At 38.9% G+C, this 14,696-nt stretch overlaps 2 protein-coding genes across 2 annotated transcripts in view; both read left to right on the forward strand.

Moving 5' to 3' along the window:
* Positions 1-4,503: 4,503 nt before the first annotated feature.
* Positions 4,504-5,280, forward strand: LOC122073770 (secreted RxLR effector protein 161-like). Its single transcript, XM_042638398.1, has one exon. It carries the CDS (start codon positions 4,504-4,506, stop codon positions 5,278-5,280), a length of 777 nt encoding a protein of 258 aa, XP_042494332.1.
* Positions 5,281-5,966: 686 nt separating this feature from the next.
* The window catches only part of LOC122073771, a 37,497-nt gene continuing 28,767 nt past the window's right edge, over positions 5,967-14,696 (forward strand). The window contains exon 1 of the mRNA XM_042638399.1: positions 5,967-6,040. Within this exon, the coding sequence (XP_042494333.1) occupies positions 5,967-6,040 (74 nt within the window). The remainder of the gene's footprint in view (positions 6,041-14,696) is intronic.

Consider the following 14,696-nt stretch of genomic DNA (forward strand, 5'->3'; position numbering starts at 1 on the left):
CAGATACTACAGTCCCCCCAGGAGTAGACCTCAGGGACCGTTCATGAGTATGGAGACACCGGACTTCATATACGAGACCATCTGCGGCAGCAGCAGTCGCCCGGAGTCCGAGACATCTTTCTTCCCTGAGGTCCATCTCTTCACCCGGTTGATCCAGTTCAACCTGCTCCCCAGAGGAGGTCATCGGAACCAGGTAGGTTTCATGACAGCTTTTATAGCATTCTGTATTTTTACGGCCGCAGAGGGAGGCAGGGAGCACTTGTGCCTTCCCTATATCATCCTCAGAGCGATGGAGCACCATGCTTCCCACCCAGAGGACGGAGGATTCCCCTACGGCAGGATCCTCACTAGGATCTTCGAGTTCTTCGGGGTGGATCTGAGCGGAGAGGAGGGGAAGACTCCGGCTGATAGGTTCGATCGAAGCAACCTCTTGAAGATGGGTCTCCATACCCTCATGGATTCACCTCCCAGATCGGGAGCTCGGAGAGGTAGGGGTAGGAGGGCTGCCCCTGTAGAGGATGTCCTCATGAAGGAGGAGTCCAGTGAGGAGGACCAGGACTACGTTCCTCAGGACGAGGAGGAGGATCTGATGGGTGGCAGCATTCCTGAGGAGGCGCCTCAGGAGTCGAGAGGTCCGGGTCCTAGTTCTTCCGGAGCTGCAGCCCCACCATATGGAGCCCCACCACCTGGGAGTGGTGACTACGACTATGAGGATAGGACAGCCTCCATGCGGGCCGTGCAGGATGGCCAGGTCCAGATACTGAGGCGGTTGGACGAGATTGCCTCCCGGCAGATCACCTTGGAGGATTCCTTCCGTAGGCTGGGTCAGGACTTGGATACCAGGGCCACCGCCATCTCAGCAGATTATGGCCGGCTTCGGAGGGAGGTACGATTGGTGAACACAAGGTTTGATTACTACGATCATCACTTCAACGTCAACTCCAGGCCTCCGGCGAACGTGGTGATCATCGACGACGATGACGACGACCAGTGAGGGGTTGGTTTGCCCACACTAGCTGTTTATCATTTTCTCTCTTTTTGTAGACATTGTGTATTTATTTATCTCATTCCTTGTAACTGCGATGTAACTTGAATTTCATTTATGGAATGAAATATCTTTGGATAGTGGACTGTTATGGTGTTTTCATATGTGGAGTACCTGTGTGGTTTTGTGGTGATGTGATTTTTCTATCTGTGCCCTTGGTTATATTATTATCTGTTGTTTATCAGGTTTTGCGTAAAATTTTTGGAAATCCCACTTTACGCCGTTATGCTGCCGAAATTTCGTCGAAATAGTACTTATAGGTTATAGTACCAACCTAATTAGCTTTTTATCTACACTCACGCATGCCATGAATGCAACTTATAACATAACCTCATTTTATACTTTCTTTCTTTGACTTTTACTCCTTAAGCTTTTATCTTTACCCAACCCCATTTTCCTATTATAGAATCTACGGGATTCTAATGGTATGCTGTGAGTGAAGCAGAGCATCACGCTCTGATACCACCGTTTGTTACACCCCGTTCGCACTGAACCGGAGCGGTGACCGAGTTAACACCGGTTAACCCAAACCTGCCAGGATCATCAGACACTGTATTCCACCACAGCATACACACACTAACATCAACTCATCAAATCAGCGGAAGACTAATTTTTACCTGTAAATAATTCCCATATACTTGATACCCAAATGATGATACCATAATTATATACATTTGGGCCCGAAGGCATGATATATACACAAAAAGAATAAAGTTCAAATATCAAGTATATACAGGAAATCATCAAAATCATCAGAGTACACAGCTCGGCTCAGTAGTGGAGCTCAACACGGCCTCAAAACTGCTGTCCCGCAGCACAGCTCTCACACGCGCAGTCTACGCCGTGCTCAAACTCCTCAGGGGTCCACCAGTCCTCTCCAGGAAACTCGACTGTGGGACCCACCCTATGCTCCTCAGATGAATGACCTGCAAAATCATCTAAAAAGGGGTGTACACGTGGAATGAGCTCACTAGCTCAGTAAGTAGAGAGGTGGACCACACACAACAGTCCACACAACACAACACATCATATGCACTACATGTCATGCAATTCATTTTAATTCACATACACCTAATCAACATTACTAAGTCTTTGGTTTTAGTGCTACTACAACCACAGTGCGCGTATACTCCAGGTACGAGCCGCGAACTCCCTCCCGCGATACGCCCATAGGGCTGTTGGAGAAGGCCCACCGTGAGTACTCGGAAAAATAAAGACAATGCCGTCCACCGGCTCTCAACTGAAATGTAAATAAATTAAATGACAGTGCTGACTCCAGCAATTTAAAAGCAGTACGATTGGCCCTCTTGAAATACCACTGGGGTTGCCGACTGTCCTACATGACTCGCCGGGCGTAATGCCTAACCGCCACAGTGTCCGACAACCGCGACCCCTGCTTCCCCCCAAATGGCAACCCAACACCTCAACCCCTGTTGTGAAGGGTCGTAGCACGGGATGGTGAGAATCCTAATACCGCATGCTCCTATATGCAGTACGACTGCATAGTGCCACCGTGTCCCATACCACGGGCCACCAATGCATTCGTTTCCAAGCCGACCACGGCATCTAATCTATCAATGCTTTATGCAACATGATGTCCACATTCAACATATAACATCCCATTTAATTTGCAATTGAAAGTAAACATAGCATATATGCACATCAATGAGTGGAATGACTAATCTATATAGCACATTCATGATGACATGACTAGATTAGATATGGTTATATGAATGCCAAACAAATGCCTTGAAACAAGGCCAAACGTCCTCTCTCCACTTACTTGTAGCGTACAAGGGGTCCCGCTCGGTACGGGTGAGATCCGGAGCGAATCGGGAAGGCTTTGGTGAACCTAACAAAATTGAGCGGGGTTAGTACTTCACCAATTTAGAATCAAAATTAATGAAATCCGACATCAAAATCGTGTTTAGAACGTCGAAAGAAGGTCCCACGTCCGATTTGGGCTCAATCGGACCTAAGAATCACATTCTGTCCACTCGGGTGGGTCACTCAGGTGGGTTGTCCACCCACCGGTCCAACCTGCCGGTTTGGGACCGGCGGGTAGGGACCCACTGGTAGGACCCGCCGGTCCTACCCGCCGGTTTGGCCAGGGACCCCCTGGCCCTCTCGGGTGGGTGTCTCAGGTGGGTAGGGACCCACCGGTTGTACCCGCCGGTTTTGGCGAAAAAACCCCAGTTTCTTCTCATCTTCCTCCATTCCTTGAGGACCCAAATGGGGCTTTTCTCAACCCATTCCTCACACCTTTAAAGTCCTATAGGATGGTTCTACCTTAGATCTAACTTAGATTTAAGTGAGGGGAACCATCTTATCTTCTTTGCTCAAGAATGACTTCAAACCCTCCAAATCACTTCCAACTCACAATGCTCCTTCTACCTTGTCAATATCTCTTCAAATCCTTCAAGATCAACACATAAATCATCTATTAAGCCTTAGAATCATCATTTCAAAGTGTGTTTACAAGATCTTAAGAAATCATACTCGAATCAAGGGTTTAAAGCGTGGGTATGGTTAATGTTCATAAAACCCAGCTTTTCTTACCTCCAACTGTAGATCTCGCGTTGAAGATTACTCTTCCGGCACCGGAATGGCAAGATCGAGCTTCGGCGCCGCTGAATCCTTCCTTTCTTCCTCTTCCTTTCTTCTTCCCTTTCTTTTTCTCCCTCCTCTTTACTTTTCTCACCAAACGTACGGGGGTAATAAATGGAAAGAAAAGTCATAAAGCTTTATATACTATTCCTACTTAAGTGAATAGTGATGGATGGGTCACTCAGGTGGGTGGGTGTACCCACCTGACATACCCATCCGAGAGTCAAAACTTGGGATTTTGACCGGGCTCGGACCTCGGCTCAAACCCCACCCCAAGCATACATTGTAGCCTACGTATATATCTTAAAATACAGATATAATACCTGTTTTACCCGTACATAGCCTTATGGTAGGTGCACGTACACGGTTTGGGCACTCCTGTCTCTTCTGGCACTGGCTCGGACTTGTCGGGCCAGCCGGTTTTAAGGTCACCCGTGCCATCATAGCCCATAAGGAACCCACTCTAATATCCTCTGGCTCGGTTCCTGCATGGTTAAACCGGTTCAACCGCGAAATCAGACCGGGTTTAAGAAGCGGGATATTACATTTAGTGATCAAGGAAAAGTAAATCTAGTGTGCAGACTTAAGAAATCCATATACGGACTTAAACAAACTTTCAAACAGTGGCATATTAAATTTACCTACATCATTGTTTCCTTTGGATTTGTTGAGAACACCTTTGATAGGTGTATATATCTGAAACCTAGTGGGAGTAAATTTATATTTATGATCTTATATATGGATGGTATTTTACTTGCTAGTAATGATTTTGGTTTGTTGAGTGATACAAAGACCTTTCTACTTGGGCTATCACATAAAATCTATACAAAGTTTTAGAAAGATATGGTATGATGAATTACAAATCAGGTGTTTCCCCCATTATCAAAGGAGGGAAGTTCAATCTAAATCAGTGCCCAAAGAATGATCTAGAAAGAGCACAAATGAAGGATATTCCCTATTCTTCCACAGTAGAGAGTCTTATGTATGCAATGACTTGTACTCATCCAGACATCAATTTTGTTGTTGGTATGTTAAGCAGATATGTGAATAATTTTGGCATGCATCATTGGGTTGTAGCAAAGAAGATGATAAGGTATTTAAAGGGGACTAAGGAGTACATGCTTATTTACAGAGCATCTGATCAATTAGAAGTGATCGGATATTCAGACTCTGATTATGCAGGATGCCTTGACAGTAAAAAATCTACATCAGGATACATCTTTCTACTTGCTGGTGGGACGGCGATTTCTTGGAAGTCCAAGAAACAGACTTGTGTCTCCACTTATACTGTGGAATCAAAATTTGTGACATGCTTTGAGGCCACATCTATGGCAATTTGGTTACGAAACTTTATCTCAGGACTTCAAATTGTCGAAACCATTTCGAAGCCGCTAAGAATGTATTGTGACAATGTTACTGACGTATATTACTTTAAGAATGATAAACATTTAAGAAGAGCGAAGCATATTGGAGTAAAATACAATTCTGTGAAGGAATCAGTTCAGAAGCAAGAAGTGTCTATTACATACATCAAGATAAGTCTGATGATTACTGATCCTATGACCAAGGCATTAGTGCCTAAACACTTTACAGATCTTGTGATGGATATGGGTTTATGTAAAGTTTGATGTAATGGTCATATTATGTTAGACACTTTTACTTATTTAAATGATCATGATATTTATTGTTTCTGAATGTTTCTCACTTTATTATTATGTGTACACATTTTATTTAATATATGTGAGATATTATGTTGGACCATTTAATAATAGACTTTTCTAGTCTATTCCCTACTTTTGCATATGTTTGGATGAGGTTATTAGTGTTGTGGCTATGGAAGGGAGTATGTTGTTATATGATGTATAACTGCCATGATCCACATTAGTAGTTTTGTTCAAATATAATATTATGATTGTGATGACATAAAGTTGATGGGTTTACTTTCAAATACTGCAGTATGATATTAGAATCCAAATTATGTTTGAAATTGTTATTATGTGGTCATATGGTTCAAGTGGGAGATTGTAAGAATATTCTCTAGAATATTCTCTATTATTATCCTATATACTTATTAGGTAATTGACCGATACTAATCTCATAGAATTGGATTCCAAATAGGAAACTCACTCCTCGTCTAATTAGGAAAAAGAGTCCTACCCTATTTGGCACACCTTGATGGGAGGGTGCAAAAAAACTTTATTTAATAGGACTCTAGGTCCTTCTCCTACCCCAACATAAATCTCATTATTGGCTTCATCACCAAGAGAGCATTAAGGGGAACTAGTGGGAGAAACCTAGAGGACCCATTATGTTCATGATTGGGATTACAGGAATAAAGATACGAGAAAGATATAATGACGATGAATTCTTCACAGTCGATGGTGAACAGTATGCATCAACCCTTATAGTTTAATTTTGTGATTCAATGATTGTATGGCAAGATCCTATTGTTATTATATAGTAGGAATAACATATTTCAAAAGTGTCTTCCCTAAAACTGCATTCACGAACATCAAAAGGTTGAATCCATAATGGTAGGAACACTTGTTCCAAATCATAATTCTCATCATCAAAAGCATGAGGAACCAAATGCAATAGTGACTGATTAAACCACCAAGGGGCTGCAGAGAACACCATATTCCTCATCTTACTAGTCCAAAATTCCACAAAAAAGCTTCCACGTTCATAACAACAAATATAAGAGGCACCTTTACTCTCCTAAAGAGAAACGAGAAAGTCATGGAAAATCTCGCGATTAGGCTTAGGAAAACCCACAATGTAGTAAAAAAGAACAAGGTGATGCAATACAACCTCTAACCTAAGAGGTATCGTGTTCTAGCTTCACCGAATGAGACAAGCCAACCAAATCTCCCATAGGAGAGCAGAGAGGAAGATTTGGAGCCTTCCAAATTGATCAGAGCGACTGAGATCGTCCAGAAAGACGATGAGGCCGGGCAGAATCAGAGCTACTAGAAGGAAAAGAAGCACCTCCTCCACAAGGCAAAGTCAAAGGAGAAGAACCTAGAATACCCAAATTCAAATCTTGCACCATGATAGAAGAGTAAAGCCATAGAGAACTAAAGCAACCCACGCACCACCGTATACAAGCATAAGAAGGAACAAAAAGACTAGACAAAGGCCAAGAACGTCTATCTCACTACAGCAGGGTAGAAAGAGATATCAATGAAGACGAAGAACACAAAGTCGAATGAAAGCATAAGAGAAAAGAAAAACATCACAAAAGCGAGATTAGAGGAAAAGGAGGAATCCGTCTATAAAAGAGACCATCAAATCTGTGCACACAAATCAAAGATTACACTGTATAACAATAACCTAACAGTAGAAGAATACATATAGTAGAAAGAAGAAAAACGGGAAAGCAAAAAAAGCAAGGAAGAGATGATGTACACAAAGAATCAAGACCAATCGTAAACCAACATGAAAGGAGAGACAGACACCAAATCAGATGAAAACAACACTAACCTAAACAAACCCAACACAACCATCCCACAAAGCCGAGCAGAGATATGCAGCAAGGAGAGGGAGATCAACAAGTTTAAGGGGGAAGATCCAGCCAAGACCAGGAAGAAGACACAAATAGGCAAAGAAAAGAAGAAAACAGATAAAGGGAGTGGGAAGGAAAGAAAAGGGGTCAATCATCGAAAGTGAACAGCAAGAGAGTCTTCATGGGACCTTCGAAGGTGCATTAGTTCCCATTTCGAATCTCCTTTTGACTCTTCACTGATCTCCTGCGCGAAAAAAAAAATCACTAAACTATATTTGAGTCCCCACTATTAATGTTTGATTAAAGTGAAGGAAAAAAGATAGATGTTTGGTCATGATGACTCTACGCCAAGATACAATGGATAAGATTTGGTCCAAGTGTTTCTATCCCTCTCATTTCTTGTCCTTAGACAATAGTTATAGTTCATAACCAATTGTATGTATTGTAGCTCTTATCTTAAATTTGTGATTCTTTGATTTTTCTTACTCAATTATTATTATTATATTTAGAAAATGAAAAATATTACTCGACCAAGTCACCAGGACCAGGTATATATTGTTGAGGAAGAATCAAATTGAAAAACCTAGTTCTTTAAAATTGGTTAGTGATTATCTGCCAATGTAATATTATTATAGGGAAAAGGTCCTATGAACCTAAGGTGTTCCCTACGTCTTCTCACATTTGATTTTTTTTATTATTATTTTTTTTCTTTCCTAAAAAAAACTTCTTGAGATGGCATAAGAAAAAGAGTAGGTTCATGAACCCTTTCCCTACTGTTAATTTGGGCAAGCTCTACAATTTTGTAAAATGTGGTCCACAAATGTAGAATAGTAGTAGTGAATGCATATTGGAAAAACTTTATTTATATTGTTTATCTCAATAAACTTCTAGGGAATGTTTACTATTTTTTAGCTATTTGAGCAATTGGATTTGGTCAATGTTTTGTATGCCTTATGGATTAATCATATGTCAAATTTTATGCCCAATTCACTGAAATATTCACCTGTGAACGTCCAAGCATTCTTACATTTTTAATCTGCCTATGTATATCCATTCACCTTATTCTAGTCCCTGGGTTTAGAAACTTTATTTTGCTACTTTGGCTTTGTTTGAACTAAACTTGACATGTAAATAGAGACCTTGATAATTATCAATCCACAAAATTAGGATCTGTGTGAATTTTAAAAGTAACCGCAAGTGTACGGATCAATATAGCTAACGGGTCAAATAGAAGGAGAGCACCCACTTTATTTTAAGCTTCATTTAATAATGCGAAAGTGTAACGATTGATATTGGTGATCTACTTCTAACTACCTCCCTAAAACACATGCATCTAAAAGCATCCTAACCAACACATCTAGGAATTTAAATACTTCAAACCAAGCAAATAAAAAGTAAATAATTGAAAGTAAAAGTTCTAAAATAAAATTAAAAAAAAAAGGACGAAGGCTAGAGGGAGGCACACAAGCAAGTTCCTCTACTTAGCCCGAGGGATGCATCTCAAATAATGTAAGTTTCCCTACTTGACTAGAGAGTAACTCTTACAAGGGCTTCACTACTTCGCTTTAGGGAAAGGGAAGCAAAGTAAATAACCGAAAATAAACGCAATAAAAGGATGGTCCACAACTAGAGAGGGGTCAAAGCCAACATATCTGGAATACTTGAATTTGAAAACTTGATTGAGATTTGAAATACTACTAGCACTAAAAACCATATCTGGAATAAATTAAATCTGAAATTGCTAGTACTAGAGAAGACAAATTTGAAAGAGAAACTTGAACTTAAATAGAGATGCTTCAAAGCTTGAATCTTGTCACCTAAATCTAAACCTTGAACTAGAGAATTAAAATTACAATTCCATAAACCGTAAATATGAAAGAAAACTTGCATTTATTAATTAAAACTCCATTACAAAAGTGTTTAACGAAAAAGTAAGAAGAACTAAAAGAGACTAAACCTAAATAAGAGAACTAGAGAAAGAGATAAAACCCTAAAATTGAATTATACTCCATTGCAAAAGCCTACGAAGAGAGAAAAAGAGAGCTAAAAAATAATAACTAGCCATGCTCTCCCTTTGAACCTTTTTTTATTTATAGAGAAATAGGGAGAGACCAATGATTAGGGTTTGAGGACCCACAATTGTGAGGTGGCAGAGAGAGAAGAGAGAGAATTGTAGGAGAGGAGATCCTCCATGATTTTCCTATATTTTTTTTTTCTATTTTTTTCTCTTTATTCTTCAATCTTGCATAAAGGCCCCCCTTTTGGACGATTTTCTTTCTAAAAAAAAACCTCAAGAAAAAAAAAAAGGTAGTTGTTGCTACCAAAAATGATCTTCAATCACTTAAGGGTGTGGTCCATCGATCCTTGTTGGAATTTGAAACATTCTTTTGTACCCCTAGAACAACTGCAAATGGGCTGGTTTTACATATCGGTTCAGTTCTGATCCATTATTTTTTTTTCTAGCCTGAAAAGAATAATCACTTGTTCGGTAACCAAACAAATGTGTACTTTTAATTGAACATTTCCATCTTGCTCAGAATTTTGTCTCCTTTGCAACTATGAAAAGAAACAGGACCTCTTTACGTGTAAAATTGGAGATTTAGCGTCCGATAGTTCTTAAGGCCTTGAAAATATAAAACTTACAAAAAGATAGTAAAACCCAAGGTAGCTCTATTCTAAATATGTAAAATGTTTGTTTTACTACCATAAATTTCACACATAAATGTGCTCATCAGAATTCCCCCATACTTAGATTTTGCTAGTCCTCGAGCAGAACAAAAAGAAAAATAATAAAAGCAAAAAACCTAACTCATTTTTGTAGGAATCATGATTGCATTTAGCATGTGCAACAAGCCTTTAAACTCCCAAGTCACCCCTAGTGGACGAATTGTGTCTAGTGAGTAATTACAGTGAATATACACCTAAAATTCAGAAGAAAATGAATTCTCAAGCTTGGCTAAAGGTAAGGGTCATACCGATCCGAAGCAAATATTATTCCTCTTACGCTTGATCTAGGGACCCCACACTTGAATTTTTCTTACCCCATATCGATTTGCGGCACAAGCATATTTCTTTAATTTGGAACCCATATTGTTTCTTCCAAAACATCCTTATCTTAAGGATATACCACTTGTGAAGGGAATCAAGGACTAAGGTGTTGGAGTGTTTTTGACCAAACAAGTTATTAAGGCATTGATAACATTTACACATACTTTCCTGCTGTGTGTGTATTTTTTTTTCCCATAATAAACTCTATCCTACTCCACTACTATTGGCTTGAATGACATGGTGGAGCAAACATCAGACACCTAAGTTACTATGTAGCTTTGCTTTTTGCATATACCCACATAGACAATGATGCTAGAGTTCTTTCAGAAGTTTTCTCCCTAGGGATTTCGATCAAGACACCATGCTTCCTGAGGCACAATGCCCTGTCTAGTTCTAAGGAAATCAACTCTTACTTTTCATTTATACCACTTTCTACACTTCATTTAAAATTGTGTATTTGTCAACATATGCCAAATTAAAAAGGTCTCAACTCTAAATCAAGAGTACAAGGAACCCACAGACTTACATATGGTCCAACACCGTAAAACTAGGGTTTCTTATTTTTCAAAACAGAGTCCCATCTCACGACATAGGCTTGTTTCTTTTTTCTCAACATGGTTTTTATGTGTTCAAGATGGGTACCTTAATCAAAAAAATTATTATATTCATACATCAAGCAACCGAATAGTATGATCATTAACAAAAAGCCAAAGTAGAACTTAATCCTTAGCAAACTCAAAAAAAACAAAAAAAAAACAAAAAAAAAACAAAATAAAGTAGAAAAAAGCAAAAACTGGTTTCCCTCCCCCACACTTAAGTCATGTAATGTCCTCAATGCATGAAAAGAATTAAAAGCAAAGACAATGCAAGGGGGTCATACCTGGGTAAAAGTCAGTCATCTATATAAAGAGTTTCATGGAGATCCATGACCTCTTCACTACCAGCAGTAGGAAACTCGAGGAACGATTCTAAACACCATTAACCTTCGAAATTACTCTTGTTCCTAGATTCAGAATCTCCACAACCCCATGGGGATATACATTATAGACAATAAACGGATCATCCCATCGAGATCTAAGCTTACCAAGAAAAAGATGCAATCGAGAGTTATACAATAAGACCTTCTCACCAATTGTAAAAGATTTACGCAGAATATGCTTATCATGGAAGGCTTTGGTATTTTCCTTATAAATCCTAAAACTTTCATAGGCATCATTCCTAAGTTCCTCCAACTCAAATAGTTGGGGCCTATGATGAATACTAGCATTAGACAAATCAAAGTTAAGCTTCTTGATGGCCCAAAAGGCCTTATGCTCTAACTTAACTGGTAAGTGATAGCCTTTTCTATACACCAAATGGTACAGAGACTGACTAAGGATGGTCTTGAATGCAGTCCAATGGGCCCACAAGGCATCAATGAGCCTAAGGGACCAATCCTTACGGTTGAGATTAACAGTTTTCTCCAAGATTTGTTTGATCTGCCTATTAGACACCTCCACTTGACCACTAGTTTGAGGGTGATAAGGGGTAGATAACTTATGGGTTATGGGTGATCCTAAACTTTTTCATTAAGGCCTCAAAAGGCTGATTACAAAAATGAGTACCCTTATCATTAATTATAGCACGTGGTGTACCAAAGCGGGAAAAGATGTTTTCTTTGAGAAACTAAACCACCACTTTGTGGTCATTATATTTACAAGGTATGATCTCTATCCATTTAGAAACATAATCAACAACTAAAAGTATATATAAATTTCCAAAGAAATTAGGAAATGATCCCATGAAATCGATAACCCACACATCAAAGATTTCAACTACCAAAATAGGGTTGAGGGGCATCATGTTCCTTTTCTTGATACGGCCAAAAGACTGGCTGACGGGACAAGCCTTGTAAAAATCAAAAGCATCTCTAAAAAGAGTAAGCTAATAAAATCTGTATTAGAGAACCTTTGTGGTAGTCTTCTTAGGTTCAAAGTGTCCACCATATGGATGATCATAGTAAAAAGATAAAATTAAGTGTTGCTCATGATCAGGCACATAACGTCTGATAATTTGGTCAGGACAAACTTTAAAAAGATAAGGATCGTCCCAAAAGAAATGCTTAATTTGAGAAAGGAAATGATACCTATTTTGGGTGGACCAATGATCCGAAATCACTCCTGAAACTAAAAAATTGATAATATCAGCAAACCATGGTTCACTGAACACTGCAAGTAACTAACTGTTCATCTAGAAAATTCTCATTGACTGGAGAATCGACAATCAAGGAATTGGAAAGCCAAGATAAATGGTCTGCAACTAGATTTTCAACTCTTTTCTTATCTCTAATTTCCAAATCAAACTCTTGCAAAAGTAAAATCCACCTAACGAGACGGGCTTTAGCATCATTCTTCTGAACTAGGTATCTAAGAGCAAAATGATCAATATATATCACCACATGTGAACCAACTAAGTAAGATCAAAACTTTTCTAACGCAAACACAATAGCTAAAAATTATTTTTCAGTGGTTGTATAGTTGAGTTGTGCATCATTTAGGGTCCTTTTAGTATAGTAAATGACAATGGGCAACTTATTAATCCTTTGACCTAAAACCACTCCTATGGTAAAATTTGAAGCATCACACATCAGTTCAAAAGGTTCAGTCTAAATAGGTGGTTGAACAATGGGTGCATTGGTCAACTCCTTCTTAAGTTGCTTGAAGGATTCTAGGCACTCTTTAGAAAACTCAAAAGTTTGATCTTTGGTAAGTAGTGCAGTGAGAGGGTGGGTTAACTGACTAAAGTCCTTGATGATCCTTTTGTAGCAACCAGCATGGCCCAGAAAAGACCGAACATCCTTAATAGATTAGGGAGGTGGTAAATTATCGATTAAATCCACTTTGGCTCTATCTACCTTAATTCCCTCCTTGGATACTACATGACCTAAAACAATACCAAATTTGACCATAAAATGATATTTCTCCCAATTTAAAACTAAATTCTTAGATATGCACCTTTTCAAAACTAGGGAAAGATAGTGAAGACATTCAGAATAGAAATTCCCATAAATTAAAAAATCATCCATAAATACTTCTAAGAATTTTTTGACCATATCGAAAAATATGCTCATCATGCATCATTGGAACGTAGTAGGGGCATTGCAAAGCCCAAAGGGTATACGTCTGTATGTAAATGTTCCATACGGGCATGTAAAAGTGGTCTTATGTTGATCTTCTAAAGCAATTGGGATATGGTTATATCTAAAATATCTATCAAGAAAATAATAATATTCATGTCCAGCTAACCTCTCTAACATCTGATCAATGAATGATAATGGGAAGTGGTCCTTCTAGGTTTTTGCATTAAGTTTTCTGTAGTCTATGCACACTCTCCACCCTGATTGGGCATGGATTGGAATTAGTTCGTTATTGGCTTTAGGAACTATAGTAACACTAGACTTCTTGGGCACTACATGAACTGGGCTTACACATTGGCTATTAGAAATAAGATAAATTATTCCATGATCTAAGCACTTTAGGATCCCTTTTTTAATGGCTTCCATCATCACAGGGTTAGCTCTTCTTTTAGGTTCCGTGGATGGTTTGGAATTCTCCATAAGATGTATATGATGTTGCACAATAGAAGGACTTATACCCTTGATATCAGTCATGATCCAACCTAAGACTTCCTTATTATCTTTTAACACTTTAAGTAACTCATCTTCCTGGCTAGAAGTCAAATTTGAAGAAATTATTACAGGAAGAGTCTGGTCAGGACCTAGAAAAGCATGCCTTAAATTAGATGACAACTCCTTAAGGTCTAGCTTTGGGGACTCAACTATGGAAGGTTTGGAAATGGAATTGGAAAGGGGTCCTAAGGGTTCCACAGGTGTGTGAAGACTTAGGACTTCAGAAAAAAAAGTTTTACTATCATCATCCAACTCATCCACACACTCTTGGAATTCTGAATCAAAATTAATATCAAAGTTATCAATTAAATCATCAGAAAAATTTTAAAAATCCTCAAGCATGTTGATCTCTTCTTCCATATGTGGTTGCTTGCCTATTCTAAACATGTTAAACTCAACAGTTTGGTTGCCAGAAGATAACTTTAGAAAACCATTCTGGTAATTGATTAATGTATTATTGGGAGCCAAGAATGGTCTTCCTAGAATTATTGGGATCTCATTCTTAGTTGAGAAGGGCTTGGTATCTAACACAATGAAATCAACAAGGAAAATAAATTCCCCCATCTTTAGTAAGACATCCTCAACCATCCCTTTAAGAATCTTAACAGACCTATCTGCCAACTAAAGAGTAGTTCCAGTGGCTTTCAATTCTCTCAATCCTAGTTGTTTATACACATGGTAAGGAAAAAGATTCACACTTGCGCTAAGGTCAAGTAAGGTATATTCAATGTAGGTGTTGCTTAAGACACAAGCTATGGTAGGGCTCTTTGGATCCTTATACTTGACGGCTATAGGCTGAGTAATTATGGAACTAATGTTACCTA

Source organism: Macadamia integrifolia, chromosome 3 (genome assembly GCF_013358625.1).
Source record: "Macadamia integrifolia cultivar HAES 741 chromosome 3, SCU_Mint_v3, whole genome shotgun sequence".
In the NCBI taxonomy this organism is placed as follows: domain Eukaryota; kingdom Viridiplantae; phylum Streptophyta; class Magnoliopsida; order Proteales; family Proteaceae; genus Macadamia; species Macadamia integrifolia.

Coding starts and splice junctions, on each gene's coding strand:
- LOC122073770 (XM_042638398.1), top strand. CDS start 4,504: ATGAATTACAAATCAGGTGTTTCCCCCATTATCAAAGGAGGGAAGTTC.